The sequence below is a fragment of the Aquarana catesbeiana genome, linkage group LG13 (assembly GCF_042186555.1).
Source record: "Aquarana catesbeiana isolate 2022-GZ linkage group LG13, ASM4218655v1, whole genome shotgun sequence".
NCBI classification, from domain to species: Eukaryota; Metazoa; Chordata; class Amphibia; order Anura; family Ranidae; genus Aquarana; species Aquarana catesbeiana.
This window is the reverse complement of record NC_133336.1, coordinates 122,219,966-122,245,634: the sequence shown is the minus strand read 5'-3', so window position 1 is coordinate 122,245,634 and position 25,669 is coordinate 122,219,966. Positions and strand designations below refer to the sequence as shown.

At 42.4% G+C, this 25,669-nt stretch overlaps 1 protein-coding gene across 1 annotated transcript in view; it reads left to right on the top strand.

Moving 5' to 3' along the window:
• VPS39 (VPS39 subunit of HOPS complex) overlaps positions 1-25,669 on the top strand; it is a 111,904-nt gene that overhangs the window by 57,545 nt on the left and 28,690 nt on the right. Inside the window, exons 16-22 of the mRNA XM_073609491.1 lie at positions 7,104-7,177; positions 7,448-7,546; positions 9,315-9,414; positions 11,421-11,570; positions 19,632-19,734; positions 20,319-20,364; positions 21,224-21,373. Of these exons, the coding sequence (XP_073465592.1) occupies positions 7,104-7,177; positions 7,448-7,546; positions 9,315-9,414; positions 11,421-11,570; positions 19,632-19,734; positions 20,319-20,364; positions 21,224-21,373 (722 nt within the window). The remainder of the gene's footprint in view (positions 1-7,103; positions 7,178-7,447; positions 7,547-9,314; positions 9,415-11,420; positions 11,571-19,631; positions 19,735-20,318; positions 20,365-21,223; positions 21,374-25,669) is intronic.

Sequence of the window (25,669 nt, the reverse complement as noted above, 5' to 3'; positions counted from 1 at the left end):
TGATCATAGCGGCAGTTCCACTGCTTGATCGTTCTTACGGGAGGCGAGAGGGGATGTCCCCCCCTCCCGCCGCCCTCCGGTGCTTCTACCGGCTCACCGCTACGATCGAAGCCAGGATCTTTTTTTTTTTTTTTTTTTTTTTTTTTTTATTTCAGGCACAGAATAGAGGTGAGATGTGGGGTCTTATTGACCCCATATCTCACTGTAAAGAGGACCTGTCATGCCATATTCCTATTACAAGGGATGTTTACATTCCTTGTAATAGGAATAAAAGTGATCAAAAACATTTTTTTTTTTGGAAAAAAGTGTCAAACTAAAATAAATAAAGTAAAATGAACAATAAAAAAAAAATTTAAAAATTTTAAAGCGCCCCTGTCCCTGTGTGCTCGCATGCAGAAGCGAACGCATACGTAAGTCCCGAACACATATGAAAACGGTGTTCAAACCACACATGTGAGGTATCGCTGCGATCGGTAGAGCGAGAGCAATAATTTTGGCCCTAGACCTCCTCTGTAACTCAAAATTTGTAACCAGTAAAACATTTTAAAGCGTCGCCTATGGGGATTTTTAAGTGGCGAAGTTTGGCGCCATTCCACAAGCGTGTGCAATTTTGAAAGGTGACATGTTAGGCATCTATTTACTCAGCGTAACTTCATCTTTCACATTGTGCAAAAACATTGGCTAACCTTACTGTTTTGTTTTTTTTTAAAGCAAAAAACAGTTTTTCTCCAAAAAAAACGCGTGCGAGATAAAAAGTTGCAATGACAGCTATTGTATTCTCTAGGGTCTTTGCTAAAAAAACATATATAATGTTTTGGGGTTCTATGTAATTTTCTAGCAAATAAATGATGATTTTTACATGTAGGAGAGAAATGTCAGAATTGGCCTGGGTGCTCCAGAACGCCTGAAGGTGCTCCCCTGCATGTTGGGCCTCTGTATGTGGCCACGCTGTGTAAAAGTCTCACACATGTGGTATCGCCGTACTCGAGAGTAATAGTAGAATGTGTTTTGGGGTGTAATTTGTGGTATGCATATGCTGTGTGTGAGAAATAACCTACTAATATGACAATTTTGTGAAAAAAAAAAAGAAAAAAAAAAACTTGATTTTGCAAAGAATTGTGGGAAAAAATGACAACTTCAAAAAACTCACCATGCATCTTTCTAAATACCTTGGAATGTCTTCTTTCCAAAAAGGGGTCATTTGGGGGGTATTTGTACTTTTCTGGCATGTTAGGGTCTCAAGAAATGACATAGACCGTCAGTACTTCAGGTGTGATCAATTTTCAGCTATTGGCACCATAGCTTGTGGACGCTATAACTTTCACAAAGACCAAATAATATACACCGATTTGGGTTATTTTTACCAAAGATATGTAGCGGTATAAATTTTGGCCAAAATATATGAAGAAAAATTACTAATTTTCAAAATTTTATAACAGAAACGAAGAAAAATTTATTTTTTTACAGATTTTTCGGTCTTTTTTCTTTTATAGCGCAAAAAATAAAGAACCCAGCGGTGATTAAATACCACCAAAAGAAAGCTCTATTTGTGTGAAAAAAAGGACAGAAAATTCATATAGATACAGTGTTGCATGACTGAGTAATTGTCATTCAAAATGTGAGAGCACCAAAAGCTGAAAATTGGTCTGGTTATTAAGGGGGTATAAGTGCCCAGTGGTCAAGTGGTTAAAAGGGGGTAAATCCTTTCCGAGGCCGAAGTGGTTAAGATGAAAAACCTCTTGTACTGCAGCAGCCCCCCTTAACTTACCTGAGTCCGATTGTTCCAGCATCGAAGACAAGTCCAGCAGCTCCAGCCACTGGCTCGGGTCCTCATTGGATAGATTGATAGCAGGAGCCATTGGCTCCCGTTGCTGTCAATCAAATCCAGTGACGTGGGGAGGCGGGGCAGAGTCCTGCTATCTGTGTCAATGGACACGGAAAGCGCTTCTCAGAGGGGGCACCCGGGGAAAAGGAGGAGTCAGGAGCGCCGCCGGGGGACCCCAGAAAAGTTGGATCGGGGCTGCTCTGTGCAAAACCCTTGCACAGAGCAGATGAGTATGACATGTTTGTTATTTTTAAAAAAACTAACCTTTAGTATCACTTTAACCGTAAGCCTTTCGTATGTGATCTTTGCTGAAGGGGGAGGAACAGGTTAGGTCAGCTGATCCTCCTCTGAAGGAATGATGCTAACCAAATTCATAGGCTTTTAATTATAAGACCAGCACTGGAGGAGGCTTGGAGCAGCATTTTCTCTAGCCAAAGTAAATATTTCAGCCTATTCACTAATCTTTATCTTTATTAAGACTGTTAACATACCATGTTTACATTCGAGAATAAGTTTGCTTTAAATACTACTTAAAAAAAAAAAAAAGAAAAGAAATTGGCAAAATATTTTTATTAGTCTTATCGAATTAAGAAATATTTGTTGCCCCTAGCTGCGGCTAGGTGTTTTTCTTTTCAAAAAAAAAAAAATTTTTTTTTTTATCACGTTTTCTCCTTCAGTTTATAAGTTATATGGATTCCTATTACGCTCCTTTTATCCTCAGGATACGGACGGATGTCTCTGGACTGCACCGAACTTTGACCGCCCCTGTGTTGATTGGTGCCGTTCTGGGGGTTGCCTCTCTGTTTTGTAGGAGACTTTCCTAGAACCTAATGGGTTTTGTTTGGGGTTTAGGCACACCGAGTTCCACAGCGGTTGTGCGGGGTGGGAAGAGCTTGGGTTTTTGTTTTTTCTTGTTTTATAGTGTTCATTTGTACTATATAAGACAGATGAGTGACAATGTATGTTATGTGGGGGTGCTATGGATTTGGGCCCTGCCGCCGCTCTGCCCGGATCCATGGCGGACCCATAGGTGCAGGGTAATGGGGTTGGTGCCGACCTCCCAGGGTCCGGCTGACAGTAACTTAATCCTTGCATATCTATATTCTCCCATGCTATGGCCCCCCTGAGAGTTCTTTCTTGGAATGTCCGGGAACTAGGTGATAAAATAAAGCGCTCCCTCGTGTTTGATTATATTAAGAAATACAACCCCCACATCTGCATATTGCAGGAAACGCATCTAGTGGGGAGTAAGATAATGAGTCACAAACGCCCCTGGGTGGGGCGACATTTCCATGCCACCCACTCTGGCTACTCATGGGGAGTCAATATTTTGACTCATAAGTCCATTCAATTTGAGTTATTGGATGTTAAGCTGGACCCTGGGGGTAGGTACGTACTAATTCATGCAATTATTGATACGGTTGAGATGGTACTGGTGGGCATTTACTTACCACCCCCGGCTGACATTTCCCTAATCCATAACCTTATCCCCCTTCTAGCTCAATATCCCACAGATAATGTCCTTCTGGCAGGGGATTTCAATATAGGGCCGGATCCGTCCCGCGATAGACTCACCCCCGACCCAGCCACGGACTCTTCCTTATCCAGATGGGCAGGTATCTTTGGTTTTGAGGACGTGTGGAGATGGAAATACCCTAATGAACGCTCATACACATGCTGCTCCCTTTCACACAATACGCTCTCTCGCATTGATCTCATCTATGCCAGTGGCAATTTTTTGCCTAAGATTAGAGAGATCAAGATCCTCCCCAGAGGAATATCGGATCATTCGCCAATGCTCTGTGTTATACAGGCGACAACACCCCCTGCTGACAGAATATGGCGTCTATCTAGATTTTGGATAAACCACCCGACTATAGAGTTTGAGATGGCCACCTTGATTAGACAATACTGGTTGATAAATGCTGACTCAACTTCACCGGGTAATGACTGGGATGCATTTAAGGCCTATATCAGAGGATGTTATATGTCTTCTATAGCTACGGAACGTAAAAATAACCAGATTACACTTGAGGAGGCAGAGGCCAAGGCTCAGACTCTGGAATCTGACTTTGCCCTCACGTCTAACCCCATCACAGGACAGGACATGAAAGCAGCATACAGGGAGGTTCTGCTTGGCCAAAGTCAATAAAAGACAGTTAGTTCAATCACAAAAAATATTTGAACAGGGGGAGAGGACGGGGAGACTGTTAGCCTGGCTTGCTAAAGAACAATCCACGACCCCCACTATAGCGAGAATTGCGGCGACTGACGGAACAATAAAGACAGACCCATCAGATATAAACACATGCTTTATGGAATTCTACTCCAATCTGTACTCATCAAGAGCAGGATACTCTGAAGAAGAGCTATCTGGGTTCTTAGATGAAGTGGAATTCCCTACTCTGACCACGGAAGACAGACAATCCCTGGATAGTCCAATCACAATAGAAGAGGTCCAAATAGCCTTGGGCTCTCTACAACCGGGTAAGACTCCTGGGGCGGATGGATTCCCTCCTGAGTTCTATCAGCAATATACTGAGGAAATGGCTCCAAGAATACACAATATGTTGGTTAAGATGCTAAGGGAGGGAAACCCCCCCCCCCCCCCTTTCTATGGCACAAGCAATAATAGTCGTAGTGCCCAAACCAGGGAAAGATCCCCAACTGTGTTCATCCTATAGGCCCATCTCCCTGTTGAATTCTGACGCAAAAATTTTAACTAAAATACTTGCCAGACGTCTTAATGAGGTAATACTGTCATTAGTGCACGAAGATCAATCGGGGTTCATGCCGGGCAAGGGCACAGACATTAACCTCCGGAGACTGTATGCGGTCTTGGCCTGGGGATTGGAGACATTGACCAAGCGGTAGTGGCCTCCCTAGATGCAGAAAAAGCTTTAGATTCTGTGGAATGGAAATATCTGTGGGAGGTCCCTCGCAGATTCGGATTTGGTCCCGTCTTCATCTCCTGGGTTGAGGCAGTGTACAGATCCCCGACGGCCAGGGTACGAACTGGAGCGGTCCTCTCTCCGTCTTTTCCCCCCTGTAGGGGAACGAGACAGGGATGCCCGTTATCCCCGGGGCTCTTTGCGCTGGCGATAGAGCCCATGGCTATCCTTATTAGGTCCACCTCACAAATACAGGGTATTACTATAGGCCCACTACAGGAAAAGGTGTCATTGTACGCGGATGACACGTTGTTATATCTTAAAGACGACAGACAATCACTGACACAAGCACTTCAGGTTATAGATAGGTGTGGGCGGTACTCAGGAATAGGTATTAACTGGGGAAAATCAGTATTGTTCCCATTGCACTCTGGGGTTGCTCCTTTGCATTTGGATGCACAACTTTGCCGGGTATCACAGTTCAGATACCTTGGCGTGGAGATACACAGAGACCTTCGGCAGTTCATTGGTCTGAATCTGACCCCGGTGTTGTCTCGAGTGACCCACCAATTTTCGTCATGAAAAACTCTTTCCCTTAGTCCAGTGGGCCGCGTAAATTTAGTTAAGATGTCCATCCTGCCCAAATTCACCTATTTATTCAGACAAACTCCTGTACCCGTACCTCTTTCCTTCTTTACCAAGTTGGACAGTTTGGTCATCTCCTTCGTATGGAATGGAAAGGCCCCTAGAATCGCAAAAACAACATTACAACTACCGGTTACGATGGGTGGCCTGGCACTCCCATGTTTCTTAAAATACTATTGGGCGGCAGTCCTGGTAACATTAAAGTGGTGGCTCGCGGAGGAGCCCTTTAATCCGGCATCCGATGTGGAGGCCGCGTTACTTGGTTCCTACTCGGAACGACGAAATCTCATACATAGAGGGCCCCGCTCCAATCCCAAAATATCTGTGCCTATGAAAACGACCATTAAGGTGTGGGATACGGTGAACGCGAAACTAGGGACACAAAATACGTGGTCCCCTGTGACACCACTTTGGGGTAACCCACGGTTGAGTCATTTTCAGTCGATTCCAGATCCCGTCATATGGGCTAGATACGGAATAGTTGCCCTTGGTGATATTGTATCGCAGGGACAACTAATAACGTTCGATGATCTGAAAAGTAGAAAAGGCCTCCCAAACCGGATGTTTTTTAGATTTCTCCAGTTGAGACATGCATTTCGCTCCCAGTTTCCCAACCCGATAGCTCTGCGGATGTCAGATTTGGAAACTGAACTTCGTGCACCTGAAGGCACTAAACTACTCTCGCTTATTTATAATAAACTTACCCTTCTGGACACGTCTAGAGTCTCACAATTGCTGACAACCTGGCAGCGTGACATACCTGACTTGACTGAAGATGACTAGGAGGAGGGGGTGCAGCAATACCTAACACTGACTATCTCCTCTAGAGATAGATTTAGCCAATTAAAATTTCTACACCGGGCCTTTTACTCCCCATCGCGGCTCGCAAAAATTTATACAGATAGAACAGCCACCTGTCCCAGATGTGGCTCAGACGATGCAGATTTTTATCATACTGTGTGGTCATGTCCACGGATAGTGGTTTTTTGGAAGTTAGTCCCAGACGATATCAACTTGGTGGGCAAAATCAGTGTCCCCTATAGTCCTCTCCCCCTCCTGCTGGGCATATGTGGCTCTCTAGAGGCCCCCAAAAGGAAAAAATTATTTGTTTTTTACACTGCGATGTATGCCAGAAAGGCGATTCTCCTTAACTGGAATCAGCCTCAACCACCTACTAAACAACTATGGCTCTCGCTCATCAATGCAGCCCTCCCCCTATATAAATTAACATATATGGGAAGGAACTGCCCAAAAAAGTTTGATAGAGTCTGGGCGGGTTGGGTGGAGGCCAAACACCTGACTATTCCATAGATAAACTTAGTACTATAGCTTACGCTTTTAGCTGTCCAATCATCCCTGCCTTAAGTAATTCTGCCCCGGTCAAGGCCTCCCCGATACACGGTTAATATTTAGCTAAGCTTGGAGGACCCCTGCTGGGCCTCCCTACCCAGGCCTTCCCCCCCACCCCCCTAACCCCCCCCCCCCCCCCCCACCCTTCCTCCCCCCTCACGTGGGCTTCTACAGTGACTTGGGTTAGAAGTTTTAAAACTCTACTTTTGCCCTTAGTTGTGCGGTTGTACTATATTATCTGCACTGCACCTACTGTCTTGATTTGATATGGACAATCATTGTACAATATCTGTCTTGAGCTAATGTAACTTGATTTGTGTTTTGTTTGTTTGTGATAAATAAATAAACTTTATGTTAAAAAAAAAAAGAAATATTTGTTGTTCTTTCTACAGGATCAGAAAAACTTTCTTTGATATTTGAATACTGTGTATGGGTGCTGAGGGATTATCCTGAAGATGGTTTAAAGGTAAGATATATTGTATTGTTTTGTATGTAAAACAATTCAAAACCCTTTAATAAAAAATAAATGAAGATATTGTTTTGAGACAAATATACTACACTAGGGATCAATAAAAAATCCTAGCTGAAAAACATCAAGTCTGAATTCTTTAGTTGAACCAAAGACTAATCTAATTAAAAGACTGTACTGTAGGTTTACATGTACATAAGAAAAATACACCGCTGAATACAATTATGGTGACCCATAAAGATCACCTATTTAATATTCATGTTACAGATCTTCACAGAAGACCTCCCAGAAGTTGAAAGTCTTCCCCGTAACGATGTGTTGGAATTTCTTTTGGAACACTTCAGACATCTAGCAATTCCATACTTGGTAAGCATCAAAACTGTTTACTGACTTAAAGTATAATTCAAGTCATTTTCATTTTGGGTTGAGTAAGGAATGTTTGTTATCTGCCTGTGTCCTATTGGGGAGATTTCCCTTTTACTTCTGTAGAGATAACAGGAAGTGGAAGTATATCTTACAAATGTGAAGGAAATCCCCTCTTAGATGTCACGGGAACAAGCGTTTCCATGGGAAGATTTCTCATCTCTTCCTCTTCTGTAATATAATCTCAAAGTATCTCTTAGAATGGAGAAAGATATATATAGATATATATATATATAAAATATATTCTAAAAATTGATTTTTATTAATATCACTTTAAAAACTCCTCACGCAGCACACAATTAAAAACGTACATTATGTCAAATTTGTTCAAGATGAAGCACAAAACATAGAAGAAGTGGTGATACCCAAAAACATGAATGGCTGTATGATCAAAGGTTCAATAACAGCAGTACATGAAACGGGGCTATCTTCTTAATGCCGTTTCCCCCACAGAGACACGTCCGGCTGCATGTTCAGGCAAAAGCAAGAAATACTTCCTCCAAATAGACACTTAAATTAATGCCATCAAAAAAGTGTCTCAAACGTCACCAGCAACCGTTGGCTATGTCACTCCCTAAACAAGGAGCTCTTCCTCTTCTGATGGCAACTCCATTTCGGATTTTCACCCATTTCCCTTCCAGATGTGGTCAGCAGAAAAAAATAGAGTGAATATCCCTGATGAGGTTGCAGATGGCAATTAAAACCTGCTGGGGGTACTCACTACCTTTTCTCTCACCACTCTATCCAAAACAAATTTTTTGGGCTTTAAATGCACTTAAATCTTAAGGGCCCATTCACACTTCTCCATTGAGGTATCATTCATTTTCAGTGGCACCCCAATTCGCTGACCCAACACACCTATAACACGTGTTGTAATGCACTCCAAATCACTGCCGTCCGAAAAACTGCTCCATGTCTGATTTTTGGTTCGTTTTGGTGTGTTGACAGCCCATTGAAACAAATGGCCTGCAACGCAAGTTAACAAAAGGAATCATGCCTGTTAATGGAAGCGCTAAGATGGACTGGAGTGAATGGGCTCTTAAGGTTCTTGGATGAAGACTATCACTTTAGGGCCAGTTCACACCATAGAAACGCAGTCCGGATGCGTTCCAGAGGCTTTTCTGCATGTGCATTTTTGATGCCGTCCAGTGCACTCCCCCCCCCCCCCCCTTTTTTGCTAACCTTAAATAAGGACGTGTGTTCCAGTGAATTTTTGGTGCGTTCTAGTGCGTTTTTTTACTGGAACTGCAAGCACTGGTGTGAACAATGCCATTGAAAACCTACTTTCTATGCGTTTTCTGATACAGAAAAAAAACGCACTGTACTGCATGTGGTGTGAACTGACCCTTAGTCCCTTCCATTATAATACTTTCTGTTAATATATTCTGTTACATGCAGTATCATGAATTGGTAACAAACTTTTTTTTCTAATCCTTGCAATCCTTTTATTAAGTTTATGTTTGAGTGTTTAGCACTTTAGCTATGTCCATTCCCAGCCTTGTTTCATGTACATATTTGGTAGAATTTTTCTGCAACACTTTTATAAATGTAATCTGGAACTACTGATCCATTTCCCAACGGTAGGGTACGTTTCCTTCCTTTTTGTGGCAATTTAAGCTTTAAAATAGTTTTGCTGAAACTCAGAATTGTAAGTCTAGATACAGAATGCTTGCCAGAATGGCTGTGTGACCATGTTCTATGCACTTTATAGGAACATATCATCCTGGTATGGGAAGATAAAGGCCCTGAATTTCACAACTGTGTGATCAAGCTTTATTGTGAGAGAGTGCAGACCTTGATGCAAGCAATAGGTATGTGACCAGGGTGGGATCAAAAGAATAATTTCCATGTAAAATGTCAGCAAGATATTATCTCATTATTAAAGTGGAACTCTAATTACCTTGGATCCAGGGATGAGACTTCCTGGAGCTCCGCACCGGCCGCTGACCATCTTCAAGCGGTCGGCTTCAGGTTATCGCATGCCAGAAGCTTTTATTGGCTGAGCGGGGATGACGTCACTCCCATGCATTCATGGCAGTTCCGTTGGCTTTGGTATTGCTGAATTTCTATAGTGAGCTGTGCGTGTACAGCTGCCATCATCATCAACCACCTTCATCCATCATCACCATCATATCCATCCATCCTCTTATACTTAGTGATATTACCCCCTATATATAGATATAGAGATATAGATAGATAGAGAGATCGATAGAGATATATATATATATATATTATTGCAGCTTACAAATTCCTGTATGTGATGTGGTGGTTATATTAGCTTTTCTTTATTTTGGCCTTTTTTTTTTAATCTTTCCTTTTATTTCATCTTGTGATCCAGCCTGTAACACACTTCCTGTCTTAAAGCGGAGTTCCACCTCAATAAAGCAAAAGGCCTGGTTCCCTACTGCGCATGCCCGAGTCTCGCTGCGCATCTGATTTGTCCCTGCTGTCTTCTGAGACCTGTGTGTCTCCCAGAAGACAGCGAGAGGGGCCGGACATGTCGTAGATTGCTGCGGGTACTGCGGCGATCTTTCGCCGGAAGTGGGAGCAAATACCTGGATTTGACTGGTATTTGCTCCCACCCTCCCCCCTGAAATGTGACACCCGAGGGGGGAGCAATCCGGACAGAGGAAGTTTTATTTCTGGGTGGAACTCCGCTTTAAGGTGTCTGCATTCTGAATGAAGAAGTAAAGCAGACACCTTTTTGGACAGCAGAATCAGTTTGGGGTGAGGGTACTATTAAGCTGGCGATAGGTGTCTATTTTTATGTTTTTAATCGGCCAGTGGGCTGGCCAAAAAATGGATTCCACCATGCTAACAATAAGGTGGAAAGAGGAATCCTCCCCACTGCACTGTTGTATTCTGAAGACTGGGACTCCTCCGCTGTCAGAATACACCGCCATGTAACCGATTTTGGCTGCATGCCTTGATCGAATGAGAATTTTCCAACATTCTCGTTCGAAAAAAGACAGTCGTCAGATTGACTTCTGTTGAGTGGGAAGGGCCATACATAAATCGAAATTCGACTGGTCTTTGCTGAACTGGACAGTTTTCAGTACACCTTTCGCCTGCTTTAGACTAATAGATTTAAATGGATGTGACCAATAAATTGAAGTTGAACTTCAGCTAACACTTTATAAGCATTTACGGTTTTTCTCCTTTTTGGGATAAAGATTTTACATGAATGAATAAAAGCAGATCGTTGTAAGCTCCCCTGTCAGTGTAAATAATTAAATTTATCTCAACCTTTAACTGCTACTTTGTCTGGACAGCTTGGTCTGTTAACATAAGTTGGAAAATAACAGACCTACTATTTGGATCACAAGGTGAAAATAAAGGCAAAAAATCCTAAACAAAGAAAACGATTATAGCCACCACATCTGAGACTTGTTAAGCTGCAATTTTGAACCATTTTTGGGGTTTAAAACTGCTTTAAAGGTACAGATTTTTGGGCTGTTGTATTACTGTTCCCTTCACTACCTAGTGAGACCCTAACATGAAAGTATATAGCCTCCTTGTTCCAGGTCATTGACTCGCTGCATAGTGAAACCAGGATAAGGAGTTTGCACCTTCACAAGTAGTCATTGATAGCAGCTCCCATATTTCTGTCCTTTTGGTAGAATTGTAGAAATTTCACATTTAGCAAAATCTCCATTTGAATGTGCATTGTGTTACTTTTGCACACTGGTGCTGGTCTATACTGATAGTAAAAATGCCCTATTACAAAGGATATTGTGTGACTGAGATGTTGTACACTATAATCTGTACTATATTTTTTTCATTTGCTCAGTGAATCCTCATTGTGTTGTGATTTCAGGCCCTGACTTTAATGAAGAAGTCATGCGTACAATTCCTGCAGGCTCAGAGGATGGGGACCTGGGAGAATACCGAGGAAAACTGCTAAATTTTCTGGAAATCTCAAACTGTTATCAGCCTGAAAGGCTGATCAGTGACTTCCCGTTTGATGGTGAGTTGGCCTTAAAGGGGTTGTAAACCCTTGTGTTTTTTCACCTATGCATTAAGGTGAAAAAACCTCTGACATTGACCGGCCTCCCAACCCCCCCCCCCCCCCCCCCCCCCCCTGTTTTACTCACCTGAGCCCGTTAGTACCATCGGCGGAGACCTGTACCTCTCTGCCTGGGGTTCTCTGCTCTTGATTAGATTGATGGCAACGCAACCATTAGCTCCCGCTGCTGTCAATCAAATCCAATGACGCGAAGCCGATTCCGGCATTCTGTGTCTATGCACGCAAATGCTGGACCCGGGAGCGCCCGCAAGGTAACCCCCAGGGAGAGCGCTTCTCCCAGGGGGTTTACCGATGTGAGGAGGAGCCGCGAGCGCCGCCGGGGGACCCCAGAAGACCAGGTTCAGTGCCACACTGTGCAAAACGAACTGCACAGTGGAGGCAAATATGGTATATTTGTAAACCTTCCTTTTTTTTTGTTTTTTTTTAATAACAATCACTTTAAGTCTTCACAGCTCTACAGCTGTTAGGTACTATATGACATTTTTGTTTGTTTTTCATTCTGTATTCACCAAAAATGTTCCAAGATCTCAATCTGACATAATTTAGGTTAATCAGAACAGAGCTGTAGGTTAGGACTACACCTGCAATTAAATCTCTTTTCTGTGAAGAGATTTTAATGACTTGTTGCCCATAGTCTCATTAGCAGCATGTTGACGTAAAGTGGTTCTAAAGCAGTGATTCTCAAACTGTGTGCCACGTGAGATTTGCAGGTGTGCCGTGGGAATTTTGAAAAAACATTTAAAATTGCTGGCGTTTTCAAACCTTGAAAAACCTATTGAAAAATGTAATGGTAAATCAATGTCGCAAAAGTTAAATTAACATATAAAAATGCTAAAAGAACCGAAACGGTTGAAGCTGTGAATGAAAACAATATATTAAAAAAATTTGAACTCAGAAAAGCAGAGCTGCCGACACCAAAAGTCCTAAATACAAAACTCAAACCAGTGGAAAACATGGGGTGGGTGCAGCGCTAATATCAGTGTATAAATAAAAATAGAAAAAAAAACAAAAAAATTGAAGTTCCGTTCAAATATTCAGAAGTGGTTAAAATCCTGAAATTATAAAATAGAAAACTAAGGCAAAGTCCCAAAGTCTGAAATTTGAGAGACTGCAAAAACAATATTACATCTATAATAAGGTAAACCTATTAAGGCAATAATAGACTCTAAGAATAGCAAATAATTTAATCAGGTGCCAAAATAATAAAAAATAAAATAATAAAACGCCAGAAAATATCCCAAAAGATTAACTGAGTGAAATCCACAGAATTTCTCAGGTGGATTAGATCATCAAATCTTTAAAATTCACAAAACCAACAGTGGAAAAAAAGGGAAACATAATCTGAAAAATGTGAAATAAAACTGAATATTAAATAAACACAGTCCCAGATGTATATAACAGTGAATCAGAAAAATCCATGCAGGTATAAAGACAAGATGTAAGCACGATGCCGGGAAGAATAAAGGGCCCTTCCTCCAAGCAGGCTTTTCACCCAAAGTGAGTATGTAGTCTCCTTACCCACAAAAATGACCACAACAGCGTCTCACCAAGCTCAGGGAATTCGGTCTCCCAAAAACCTATTTGGATGTCCCAAACTGCTGGATCCTTGTCACTCAGAAACCTGCCCCCGGCTGGCCCTCCACACACGGCAATCTGCCACTGGGACACTCTGCCTCTGGGATTTTTTCTGGTGTTTTTATTATTTTATTTTTTGGCACCTGATTATAATATTTGCTATTCTTGGAGTCTATTATTGCCTTAATAGGTTTACCTTATTATAGATGTAATATTGTTTTTGCAACCTCTCAAATTTCAGACTTTGGGACTTTGCCTTAGTTTTCTATTTTATAATTTCAGGATTTTCACCACTTCTGAATATTTGAAAGGAACTTCAATTTCTTTGTTTTCTTTTCTATTTTGATTTATATATAAAAATGTAATCTCTGTCAGTCTGTCATTCGTTGGTTCCTTTCGTAACGCAAGACTTGTGCGAGATCTCAGGAGAATCTCAGGAGAACTCTGATTGCTCTATTATATTATCATAATAGAGACCGTTCCATTCCAACTTTGATGCTTAAAAATAGTTTGTTCATGGTTTAGTGATGGAGAAATACTTAATCATGTCTGGAACTTTGGAAGAGAGGCTGTTAAATGAAAAGCAAGGAAGCAAGCGAAAGTACAATGAAGATTACAATTGCTTCAATCTGATTTGCTCTCCACAGCAGGCACATCCTTCACATTAAATTCAAAATTAAATCTATATGTAAAAATAAATTCTTCACCACAAAAATTGTTATCTTTTCAGGTGTGCCGTGAAAATTTTTAGATCTTTTTTTGTGCACAGCAAGGCAGTTTGAAAAACCCTGTTCTAAAGGCAGAAGTGTGTTTGTTTTTTTTTTTTAGCTTAATTTGGGGGGAGGGGGTAGCCAAGCTGAGCTCTCTGTGTGAATGGACATTCACAGAAGCGAGGCTCAGGAGTGAGCCTGCTTGAGTGCCCCATACCAGGTGACTTGCTATTGGGGGCACTCTGCAGGGGGTAGGAGTCAGGGACCGCTTGCGCAGCACCCAAAGAGAAGAGGATCTGGGCTGCTTTGTGCAAAGCCGTTGCACAGAGCAGGTTAGAATGACATGTTTGTATTTTTTTTTTTTAACCTTTGGAATCACTTGAAATGAGGATACTGCCACCGATAAGTTAAATCTCTCTGTAGCAAAGTTAGTTAATTGCCAATATATCCCTTGGCTTAGTGTGTTCATTAATGCAAGTGTGGACCAGAAAGATGCTGTTGATCGTGCAGAGCAGGGGTCTCCAAGCTGCGGCCCGAGGGCCAGATTGCCTCCCTTTCCTAGCCTTAATCTGGCCCTTGGGCCACTATTCCTGCCAATGATTTGAGCCAATATTCCTCCCAGTGACCCGCACTGTATTTCTTCCACTGATATCGATGATGTGGTACTAATGCCTCCCACTAATATCAGTGACTGGGCACTACTGTTCCTCCTCCTGACCACAAACCCCAAGGCCATGTTTTTTCTCACTGATGTTGGGCCCGGGACATTATTATTATTTTTTTAACCTCACGGGCCACATTCTGGCCCCCTTCAGTCTGAAGGACAATAAACAGACCCTTTGTTTGAAAAAGTCTGGAGACCCCTGGTGCAAAGCAACTTCAAAACTATCAATGCTCTTAGTCAGTGGGGTCAAGGTGCTTCAGACATTCTAGTAAAAAGCACGAGGTATTGCATCTACTTTAATAATATTAAGCTTGTTTGGGATTATATAAAGAGAGCGAACAACTTATTCTGAATTCACTGAGGGACTGTGGTTAGTTCTCCTAGCTATTTGGAACAACCTACCTGCCCAGGCCCTCCAAAAACTGTGCAAAAGTTCAACTAGAATTTATGCTGTTAAAAAGACAGAGGATAGACACAACAAATATTGATTCCGTTGTAGTTTTTTCACTGTTTATGCACTTTTGGTAGATTTAACAAAATGCACATAAGAAAAATTAGAGATATTTGGGCGCGTAAGGTAAATCACAATAAACTTCAAATAAAATTAATTCAATATTACGTTAAAAATGGAGCTGCCTGCCTTTTTTTTTTTTTTTTTTTTTTTTTGTATTTCATGCCTTGTATGAAATCAGTCATGTATTATGTCTTGTGTTGGTGCACAATGAGTAATTGCCATGTTAAATCAACTCGTTTTAACCACTGGGCACTTAAACCCCCTTAATAACCAGACCAATTTTCAGCTTTTGGTGCTCTCACATTTTGAATGACAATTACTCAGTCATGCAACACTGTATCTATATGAAATTTTTGTCCTTTTTTTCACACAAATAGAGCTTTCTTTTGGTGGTATTTAATCACTGCTGAGTTCTTTATTTTTTGAGCTATAAAAGAAAAAAGACCGAAAAATCTGTAAAAAAAAATACATTTTTCTTCGTTTATGTTATAAAATTTTGTAAATTAGTAATTTTTCTTCATATATTTTGGCCAAAATTTATACCGCTACATATCTTTGGTAAAAATAACCCAAATTAGTGTATATTATTTGGTCTTTGTGAAAGTTATAGCGTCCACAAGCTATGGTGCCAATATCTGAAAATTGATCACACCTGAAGTACTGATGGCCTATCTCATTTCTTGAGACCCTAACATGCCAGAAAAGTACAAATACCCCCCAAATGACCCCTTTTTGGAAAGAAGACATTCCAAGGTATTTAGAAAGATGCATGGTGAGTTTTTTGAAGTTGTCATTTTTTCCCACAATTCTTTGCAAAATCAAGTTTTTTTTTTTTTTTTGTTTTTTTTTTTTTCACAAAATCGTCATATTAGCAGGTTATTTCTCACACACAGCATATGCATACCACAAATTACACCCCAAAACACATTCTGCTATTACTCCCGAGTACGGCGATACCACATGTGTGAGACTTTTACAGAGCGTGGCCACATACAGAGGCCCAACATGCGGGGGAGCACCTTCAGGCGTTCTGGAGCATGCAGGCCAATTCTGACATTTCTCTCCTACATGTAAAAATCATCATTTATTTGCTAGAAAATTACATAGAACCCCAAAACATTATATATGTTTTTTTAGCAAAGACCCTAGAGAATACAATAGCGGTCATTGCAACTTTTTATCTCGCACGATATTTGCGCAGCAATTTTTCGAATGCGTTTTTTTTTTTGGAAAAAAAACTGTTTTTTGCTTTAAAAAAAACCAAAACAGTAAGGTTAGCCCAATGTTTTTGCATAATATGAAAGATGAAGTTACACCGAGTAAATAGATACCTAACATGTCACCTTTCAAAATTGCACACGCTTGTGGAATGGCGCCAAACTTCGCTACTTAAAAATCCCCATAGGCGACGCTTTAAAATTTTTTACTGGTTAAAAATTTTGAGTTACAGAGGAGGTCTAGAGCCAAAATTATTGCTCTCGCTCTACCGATCGCAGCGATACCTCACATGTGTGGTTTGAACACCGTTTTCATATGTGGGCGGGACTTACGTATGCGTTCGCTTCTGCATGCGAGCACACGGACAGGGGCGCTTTAAATTTTTTTTTTTTTTTTATTGTTCATTTTACTTTATTTATTTTAGTTTGACACTTTTTTCCCCCAAAAAATTTTTTTGATCACTTTTATTCCTATTACAAGGAATGTAAACATCCCTTGTAATAGGAATATGGCATGACAGGTCCTCTTTACCGTGAGATATGGGGTCAATAAGACCCCACATCTCACCTCTAGGCTGTGCCTGAAATAAAAAAAAAAAAAGATCCTGGCTTCGATCGTAGCGGTGAGTCGGTAGAAGCACCGGAGGGCGGCGGGAGGGGGGGACGTCCCCTCTCGTCTCCCGTAAGAACGATCAAGCAGTGTAACAGCCGCTATGATTCTTATGGTGTAGGGAATCGCTGGCTGAAAAAGCTGATATCTGAATGATGCCTGTAGCTGCACCCATCATTCAGATATCCCCGCACAAAGTCAAGGACATCGTATGACGGAAGGCGGGAAGTGGTTAAAACGCTTTTTTTTTTTTTAAACACAAAGTTGTCCATTTATACAATATTTCTAACACATAGCATGTACATACCAAAAATGACACCCCAAAATAGATTCTCCTACTCCTCCTGAGTACGGCGATACCACATGTGTGAGACTTCCACAGCCTGGCCACATACAGAGGCAGGGTATGGCTGAGCATGGCAGGGTATGGCTGAGCATGGCAGGGTATGGCTGAGCATGGCTGAGTATTGCAGAGGATGGCTGGGTATTGCGCTGTATTGCAGAGTATGGCTGGGTATGGCAGAGTATTGCAGATTTTTGCGGGGTATTGCAGAGCATGGCTGGGTATGGCAGAGTATGGCTGGGTATCACTGAGTATTGCAGAGTATGGCTGGGTATTGTGGGGTATCGCAGAGTATTGCTGGATATTTCGGGGTATTGCAGGGTATGGCAGAGTATTGCGGGGTATTTCGGGGTATGGCAGAGTATTGTAGGGTATGGCAGAGTATTGTAGGGTATGGCAGAGTATTGTAGGGTATGGCAGAGTATTGTAGGGTATGGCAGAGTATTGTGGGGTATTGCGGGGTATTACAGGGTATGGCAGAGTATTGCTGGGTATGGCAGAGTATTGCGGGGTATTTCGGGGTATGGCAGAGTACTGCGGGGTATTTTGGGGCACGGCAGAGTACTGCGGGGTATTTCGGGGCATTGCGGGGTATGGCAGAGTATTGCGGGGTATGGCAGAGTATTGCGGGGTATTTCGGGGCATTGCAGGGTATGGCAGAGTATTGCGGGGTATTGCAGGGTATGGCAGAGTATTGCGGGGTATTGCAGGGTATGGCAGAGTATTGCGGGGTATTGCAGGGTATGGCAGAGTATTGCGGGGTATTGCAGGGTATGGCAGAGTATTGCGGGGTATTGCAGGGTATGGCAGAGTATTGCGGGGTATTGCAGGGTATGGCAGAGTATTGCGGGGTATTTCGGGGGCATTGCAGAGTATTGCGGGGTATTTCGGGGCATTGCAGGGTATGGCAGAGTATTGTGGGGCATTGCAGAGCAGTGAGGGATGGCTACAGATGCAGCCCACAACGCTGCAGCCATCCATCCATCCCCCTCTCCGCTCACAGTGTACCGATCGGTACACAGGAGGGAAGGAGAGGAACCGGCGTCATCAGATGACGCCGGTTTGTTTACATGTGATCGCGCCGTCATTTGACGGCGCGATCACATGGTAAACGGCCGCGATCAGCGGCCATTTACCAGGATCCGTGATGCGCCGGGTCCTCTGGACCCGGCGGTCACGGATGCTCTTGAGTGCGCGCGAGAGCCGAATTAAACAACAACCGCCCTGTAGCCGTCATTTGGCTATGGGCCGGTTGTTAAGTGGTTAAACCATAATTTTTAAAGAGCAACTGTCATTTGTCTTGCAGCTGCTCCTCCTCTGACCCGCTGTTGACTCACTGACAGTCTTATTCACTTTAATGGGACGGTTGGTGATGGGGCGGTGACACAACAAGGTGAGGGACGTGGCAGCAGGTGAGTGGATGCCCGCTAACGGGCGCTGCCATGATGGATCTGAAATGACAGGTGTTCTTTAAATGTAAGGAATTATTCTCGCTGGTAGTTAGAATCTTTAATATTTGCAAACAAAATGAAGGTTTCCTATTTAGAATAATAAGCTGTCAGGTTAATAGAACCGCAATATCAGAACCGATTAAATCATACAGTTTATGGTGTACATAGATTTGCAAAACAATGGGATAAAGGAATATTTCTGAACGTTGTTTTATGTCATGGTTACCTCAGCTTGCAGAGCTTGGATTCATTGAATGAGTTTACCAAAAATGTAAATATTGCAGAATATACAGCCTCATGCTACATAATTAAGCTCCATTTCATGCAGAATAAACAACATTATCTTAAATATATATCTATCTTTAGATTTTTACACCAAAAGCATTTTATTAAAAAAAAAAAAAAATTTGATAAAAGATAAAATCGATTTTAAATTAAAAAAAAAAAAAGTTTAAAAAAAAAAAAAACATTGATTTATATCCACCCTGTCACTGATGTTGCTGGTTGGCTTAAATGGAAATAGTACAACCTTTACAGTAAGAAAAGTTAGCTATGTTGTACTGTATCCTTCTTTGCTCACAGTGTAACTCTTGTCTTCTTGTCTCTACTATTGTACACATTTTAATAAAACCCTACTGATAAAAAAAAAAAAAAAATTAAAACAAAATGGAGCCGCTAAATTATTTAATGAGCGAAAAAGGGTTCAACCGTTTATATAATCCATTATGATCTTTTTTTGATGAATTATATACATGTAACTGGAATGTGTAGATAGTCAGATTTATAATAGTCAGCTGAGACATCTAGGCTTTAGTGACTTAGGCACGCATAATATATTTGTACTAACTATTGATGATAATGGTACTGTTTGCTCTTATATCATTACATGTTGCTTGCTTTCGTGTAATTTTGTGCAGGATTGTTAGAAGAACGTGCTCTCCTTTTGGGCCGAATGGGCAAACACGAGCAGGCTTTGTTCATATATGTGCACATTTTGAAGGACACCAGTATGGCGGAGCAGTGAGTATATATTGGGTTATGGATTTTTTTTTTTTTTTTTTTTTTTTTTTTATTTGTGATTGTATAGTGATGAGTTTGGTATAAAGCTGGCCATACACAGCCTGTAGGCTGAAGGGGAAAAAAAATTATCACTGATTCCTCCATCCATACTATACGGTACGGATGGATGATTCCGTCTGCTGTGGCTATTTTATTTTGACAGCCAGCCCCATTTGGGCATCTGATTGGATGCAGCTGCTTTTGGCCAATACTCTTCCACTCCTCCTCTCCCAGGTTTTTCAATGTCAGGGATGTCAGGCGGGAACACCCAACAAGGCCAACCACTGACCAATTTTTCGTCCGATCCCAGTGTATGGCCAGTTTAGGATTATGGACTAACCTATTCCTTTATAGTATCTTCTCCTGGTGTTTGGCTGTATGTATATACATTTCTAAAACTTAAATCTCTAAACTATAATTGTTAAACTAGGTTTAAACGGTCTTGTATGCAATTTGCTTGCTAGCTATGAAATTAGATTTTTATATATACGTTATCTAGTTTTAGTAAAGAATTCATTGTTTCTTACTACTGACTTTTTACGCAGGTATTGCCATAAACACTATGACCGTGCCAAAGAAGGCAATAAGGATGTAAGTATATTTTTATCATTTAAAGTGGAAGATCACCCTAGGGTTATTCTATGAACATTAAACAGCCATATAACAAGTGTACCTTTTTTTTATGTGATCATTTTTATTGGAAAAAGACTATTCCTCTTGACTGTACAAAAAGGTTACAGATGTGCTGTTGGGTAGCTGATAAAGTTCTAACTATTCCTAATCTGTCCAAAATGAATCTAAACGTTTTGGCTGGAGTTGGGCTTAAAATGTAATTTTTGTTTTTTCACAGAGTAAATAATGTTCTTATAAGACATTGAAACCTAGAGAAAAAACAATGAAACACTGTAGCTAGTCAATCATATTTTGAGCTCTCCTTTGAGCTTTGCAAACTTCGAGAATGTTTGCATATGCTTACATTTTTAACATGGCCATCTAGACAGCAGTATATAGACCCCAGTATTATGGCAATGTTGGCTCATGGTCCATCATACAGAAACAATCAAGCATATAATACATTTTTCTGTATTCTCTATATCTTGTTACTAAATTGCAAAATTTGATCCTAAAGCTGCCATAAAGCAGAATTAAACTGTGTTGCTGGTGCCCAAGGCTTTTACCATCAGCATTTTTGTGCATTTTATGGCACACTTGCCTCACAAAGCTCCCACTCCAGTGCCACAATCGCCTTTGTCACTCTGTCCCCACAGCTGACCTCTTCGCCCAGTTGTCTTCAGGGTTTGGCATTTTGTAAACTTTAGAAAATAACCCCTATATTGTTTTTTAGCTAGGGATGCAGGCTGTGGTGTAGATCTGATATGTCAGGAGTAAAATAGCCTTTCAGTGACTGTTTCCTAACGTGTGACCAGGTTTTATTTCCTTTTTGCTACAGGTGTATTTGTCCCTTATCAGGATGTACCTCTCTCCACCTGATGTTCATTGTCTTGGTCCCATCAAAATAAAGCTGGAAGAACCAAAGGCAAATATTGATGCTGCCCTGGCTGTTTTGGAGCAGCATCATGCAAAACTGAACACAACTAAAGTAAGAGAAAGCTTGGATATATGACCCAGTCCTAGAGAAACCTATTGATTTGTGTCTCGTACAATAGAGGATACAATACAATACAAGATGTATGTGGTGGCGTTAAGTGGGGTTTTTTACGCTAAAAAAAAATCTATTGTATTGCAGTGGAAAAAAACAGACCCTCCTCATTTGTGGGCTTTGATTGAGTTGGTCAATAAACCCCTGCCTATGTACAAATTGACTTGTCTTGCAAGGAGTTGCCCTAAGATAAGCTGTGGCCAGGTTGGGGGAATACTCTGTCCGGTGATATTGAAGTCTCAGTGGCGTTATTTTTACACAAGCCTTTGGACTGATTAAGGCACTCTATTAAGTGGTCAATTTAATGGGCTTTGTTTATTCTTCGTATATACTCTGCATAAGTAAGGGGACCTCCAAAAGGAGCAAACGTATCATTTATGTATCTCTGAGTAAGAAAGTCACCATATGGTTAATGTTTGGTTTCTGGTTTTCTTCATTCTGTGTGCACTACTAATGATCCCTAAGTGAATTTTATGACTGTACCAATGTATTGCATCATATATTGTATTGGTATGCCTTCCATATGTACATTGATATGACATGTTGTGCACTGTTTTTTCCTTTTTCTTTTTCATACATCACGGGACACAGAGTCAGGCTAATATTCATTACCTGCTGGGTTATACTTCATCATTAGGTGAATGGGCACTGGCAGACCAAAGGCCTTCATACAGGAAGTGGTCCCCTATATAACCCCTTCCATACATAAAGTACTTTAGTTTTTTACCAGTGTCTGCAAGGTGGATGGCACGGTTTGTTTGAGCTCTCTGAGCTCCAGGTCTTTAGTCCAACAAACTGTTCCAAAAATTAATCAAGGGATTGACTGATCCATTTGACACAGGCTTTTATGCTTAGATAAATGGTACCCGGGCCTCACAAAGAAGACTTGAGATCCTGCAAGATTTTGCCTGTAATGTGGCCTCCGGGTGCTGGACCCTGCAGAGTGGAAATCCTGGACACTACAGCGCTAATGGCATTTCCTGCAGGGTGCTGTACAGGTCCAAGGGAGTGGACCCTGAACATGAAAAGGGTACCCAGTCCTTGAAGGTCCTCAAGTGACAGGAACCCACCATGAAGGGTGAAGATTGGGCCCTTAGTTCCTAAGTGGCCCTGCGCCTGGACGGGTAAGTGAAACCCCTTTATTTTATTATTTGCGGCATTGAATGTCTTCCAAAAAGGGGAGTGGGACTATCACCACAGGGAAGGGCATACCTACGTCATCAGTAGTTCCTGATGAACCTATTCGCATCCCTAGTGTTGTATCCCTTGAAAGACCAGAGGCTCCCGGGCAATCTGAGTAGCTGCGCCTATCTGGTATTGTGCCTACAGTCAACACTGCTGTTTCACCCTTTATCACTAAGGATGAACTGTCCTCAGCCCTAGCCGGGTTAGAGCACAGTATTGTCGGCATGATTACCTCCATCCCGCAGGGTGGCAGGAAGCGTTACAGATCCCCCTCCCCGGAGTCTCTTTGTATGGAGCAGGAATGGGTTGAGGATGGGGAAGAGCTTAAAGCTCAGGATTCGGTGGAGTGCCCGGCGGACTGCTTCTGAGTAATCTGGACAAGAAGATATCCACTCGATGTCTGCCTCTCAGTCGCAGAGGTTTTTGATCCTGACTCTGACCGTAATGGTTCGTTCTGCCTTTAAGTTGCCTCTTGCGGAGGTGACTGAGCCCCCTTGGTCCTCTTTGGGATCTCTGAGACTTTTTCAGGTCGCACAGACTGAAATTGGAGTCATTATTAAAGGCTTCCTTTTCTTTGGCCAGTTCAGCCATTCAGCCAGCTGTTGCAGCAATTGGTATTTGCCAGTCCGTAAAGGATCAAGTCAAAGGGCTGGATAGGCCTAACCAGGAGGATGATCTGCCTGAAAGTAAGACAGATGTTCCTCGAGCGCTGTGTTTTGCTGTTGATGCTTTAAAGGATTCAACACAGCAGGTTTCTCATCTGGCTCTCTTGTCTGTACATATGCGCAGACTTTTATGGCTTAAGGACTGGTCAGCCGTGCTTCCTTGTAAAAAGTTATAGGCAGGTTTCCCGTTTCATGGGGAACATTTATTCGGTGATCACTTGGACAAATATATCCAAAAGATTTCCGGAGGGAAGAGTTCTCTACTTCCTGTGAAGAAAAGCACCAAACGCCCCTCGTTTAAAAACCCAGGGACTGCTTCCTCAAATGTCTCAGGGTCAGGGAGGTTCTGCCGCCAACAGGGCGCTAGGGCCAGGGGCAAGCCGCAAGGCCAAGACCAGAAAAGGCCCTGGGACCAAGACTCTTCTAAACCCAGCACCAACCCCTCATTTTGAGGGGACCCCCCACTCCATCGGATGGGGGCTGCTTCACTTTGCGGAGGGTGGGTTACGTCAATTATATCTCGCGGTTGCAAGCTGGAATTACAGGGGGTGCCCCCTCAGAGGTTTCTAAGATGCAGCATTCCCTCGGATCCTCCAAAAAGAAACTTATTCCTTCAGGCACTACATCATCTAGTGCATCAAGGAGTTATTGTAGAGGTTCCGGTATCTGAAAGGGGCACAGGGTTTTACTCAAACCTGTTTACGGTTCAGAAACCAAAGGGGGACACAAGGCCCATCCTACAATCCTTTCAGATGGAGTCTGTCCGCTCAGTAGTAACCTCACTCCAGAGGGGAGACTTTTTAGCCTTTATCGAAATAAAGGATGCATACTTACATGTACCTATCTTTCAACCTCATCAGAGGTTCCTACGTTTGGCAGTAGAGGAGCGTCATTTTCAGTTTGTGGCCCAACTTTCGGGCTTGCTACAGCTCCCCGGGTTTTCACAAAGGTCTTAGCACCAGTACTGGGACTTTTAAAGGCCCAAGGGATCCTGTTGCTCAGGTATCTGGATGACCTCCTGCTCAGAGATAACTCAGTACAGGCTCTAGAACAGAGCATAATATACACGGTGAGATATTTGAAAAGCTTAGGCTGGATCATAAATACCGAAAAGTCAGCTTTGAGACCAGCTCAAAGTCTAAAATATTTAGGTCTGATTCTAAACACGGTTCAAGCAAGAGTATTCTTGCCACCCGTAAGGATTTGTGCCCTGAAGTATCGGGTGCATCAGATAAGGGGCACCAGTCAACCCTCCATTCGGCTCTGTATGAGTCTGGTATCCTCTTTCGAGGCAGTGCCCTATGCCCAGTTTCATTCCAGGCCTTTACAACAAGACATCTTGTTGGCTTGGAACAGAGGAAGAAAAGCCCTGGATTATCCAATGTGCTTATCTCCTCAGGCATGCTTAAGCCTACACTTGTGTTTGCAGGATCAGAACCTTTGAAAGGGAAAATCCTGTCTCCCAGTAACTTGGAAAGTACTGACTACAGATGCCAGTCTATCAGGCTGGGGAGCGACCCTAGACGGGCTCACAGCCGAGGGGAAACGGTCAGGGACATAGCAGTCCCTACCCATCAATGTCCTAGAATTATGGGCAGTACGTCTGGCCCTAAGATCCTTGACGGTGGAGCTTCAGGACTGCCCCATCAGGGTTCAGTCCGACAATGCCACGGCAGTGGCCTATGTAAACCACCAAGGTGTTACCAGGAGTCATTCAGCTCTGAAGGAGGTGAACTACATACTAGCCTAGGCAGAAGGACATGTGCCAATAATATCGGCAGTCCATATCCAGGAGTAGAGAACTGGAAGGCAGATTATCTCAGCCGCCAGCAGATCTGCCCGGGGGAATGGTCCCTACACCCAGAGGTGTTCCAGGAAATTTGCCAATGTTGGGGATGGCCAGAGGTCGACCTACTGGCATCCAGGTTCAACAACAAGCTACAGCAGTTTGTGTCTCCAACAAGAGATCCTCTGGCAATTGGAGCAGATGGTCTGATAGTTTCATGGAGTCAGCAATCCCTGGTTTATGCTTTCCCTCCGATCCCTCTCCTTCCACATTTGTTGAGCAGGATTTGGATAGAGGGGATTCCAGTCATTATGGTGGCACCAGCCTGGCCCAGAAGGCCCTGGTTCCCAGGGATGGTGAGACTGACAATAGATGGGCCATGGACGCTTCCACGTCGCCCTGATCTACTATCTCAAGATCCTATATTCCACCCCAATTTACAGTCTCTAAATTTGATGGCATGGCTATTGAAGCCAGGGTGTTAAAGGACTGTGGTGTCTACTCTAGTGAATGCTAGAAAAGCTGTCCCTAGGAAGATTTATCATAAGGTCTGGAAGACTTTTATATTGCTTGGTGTGAAGCCAGAAAATGGCATCCTCG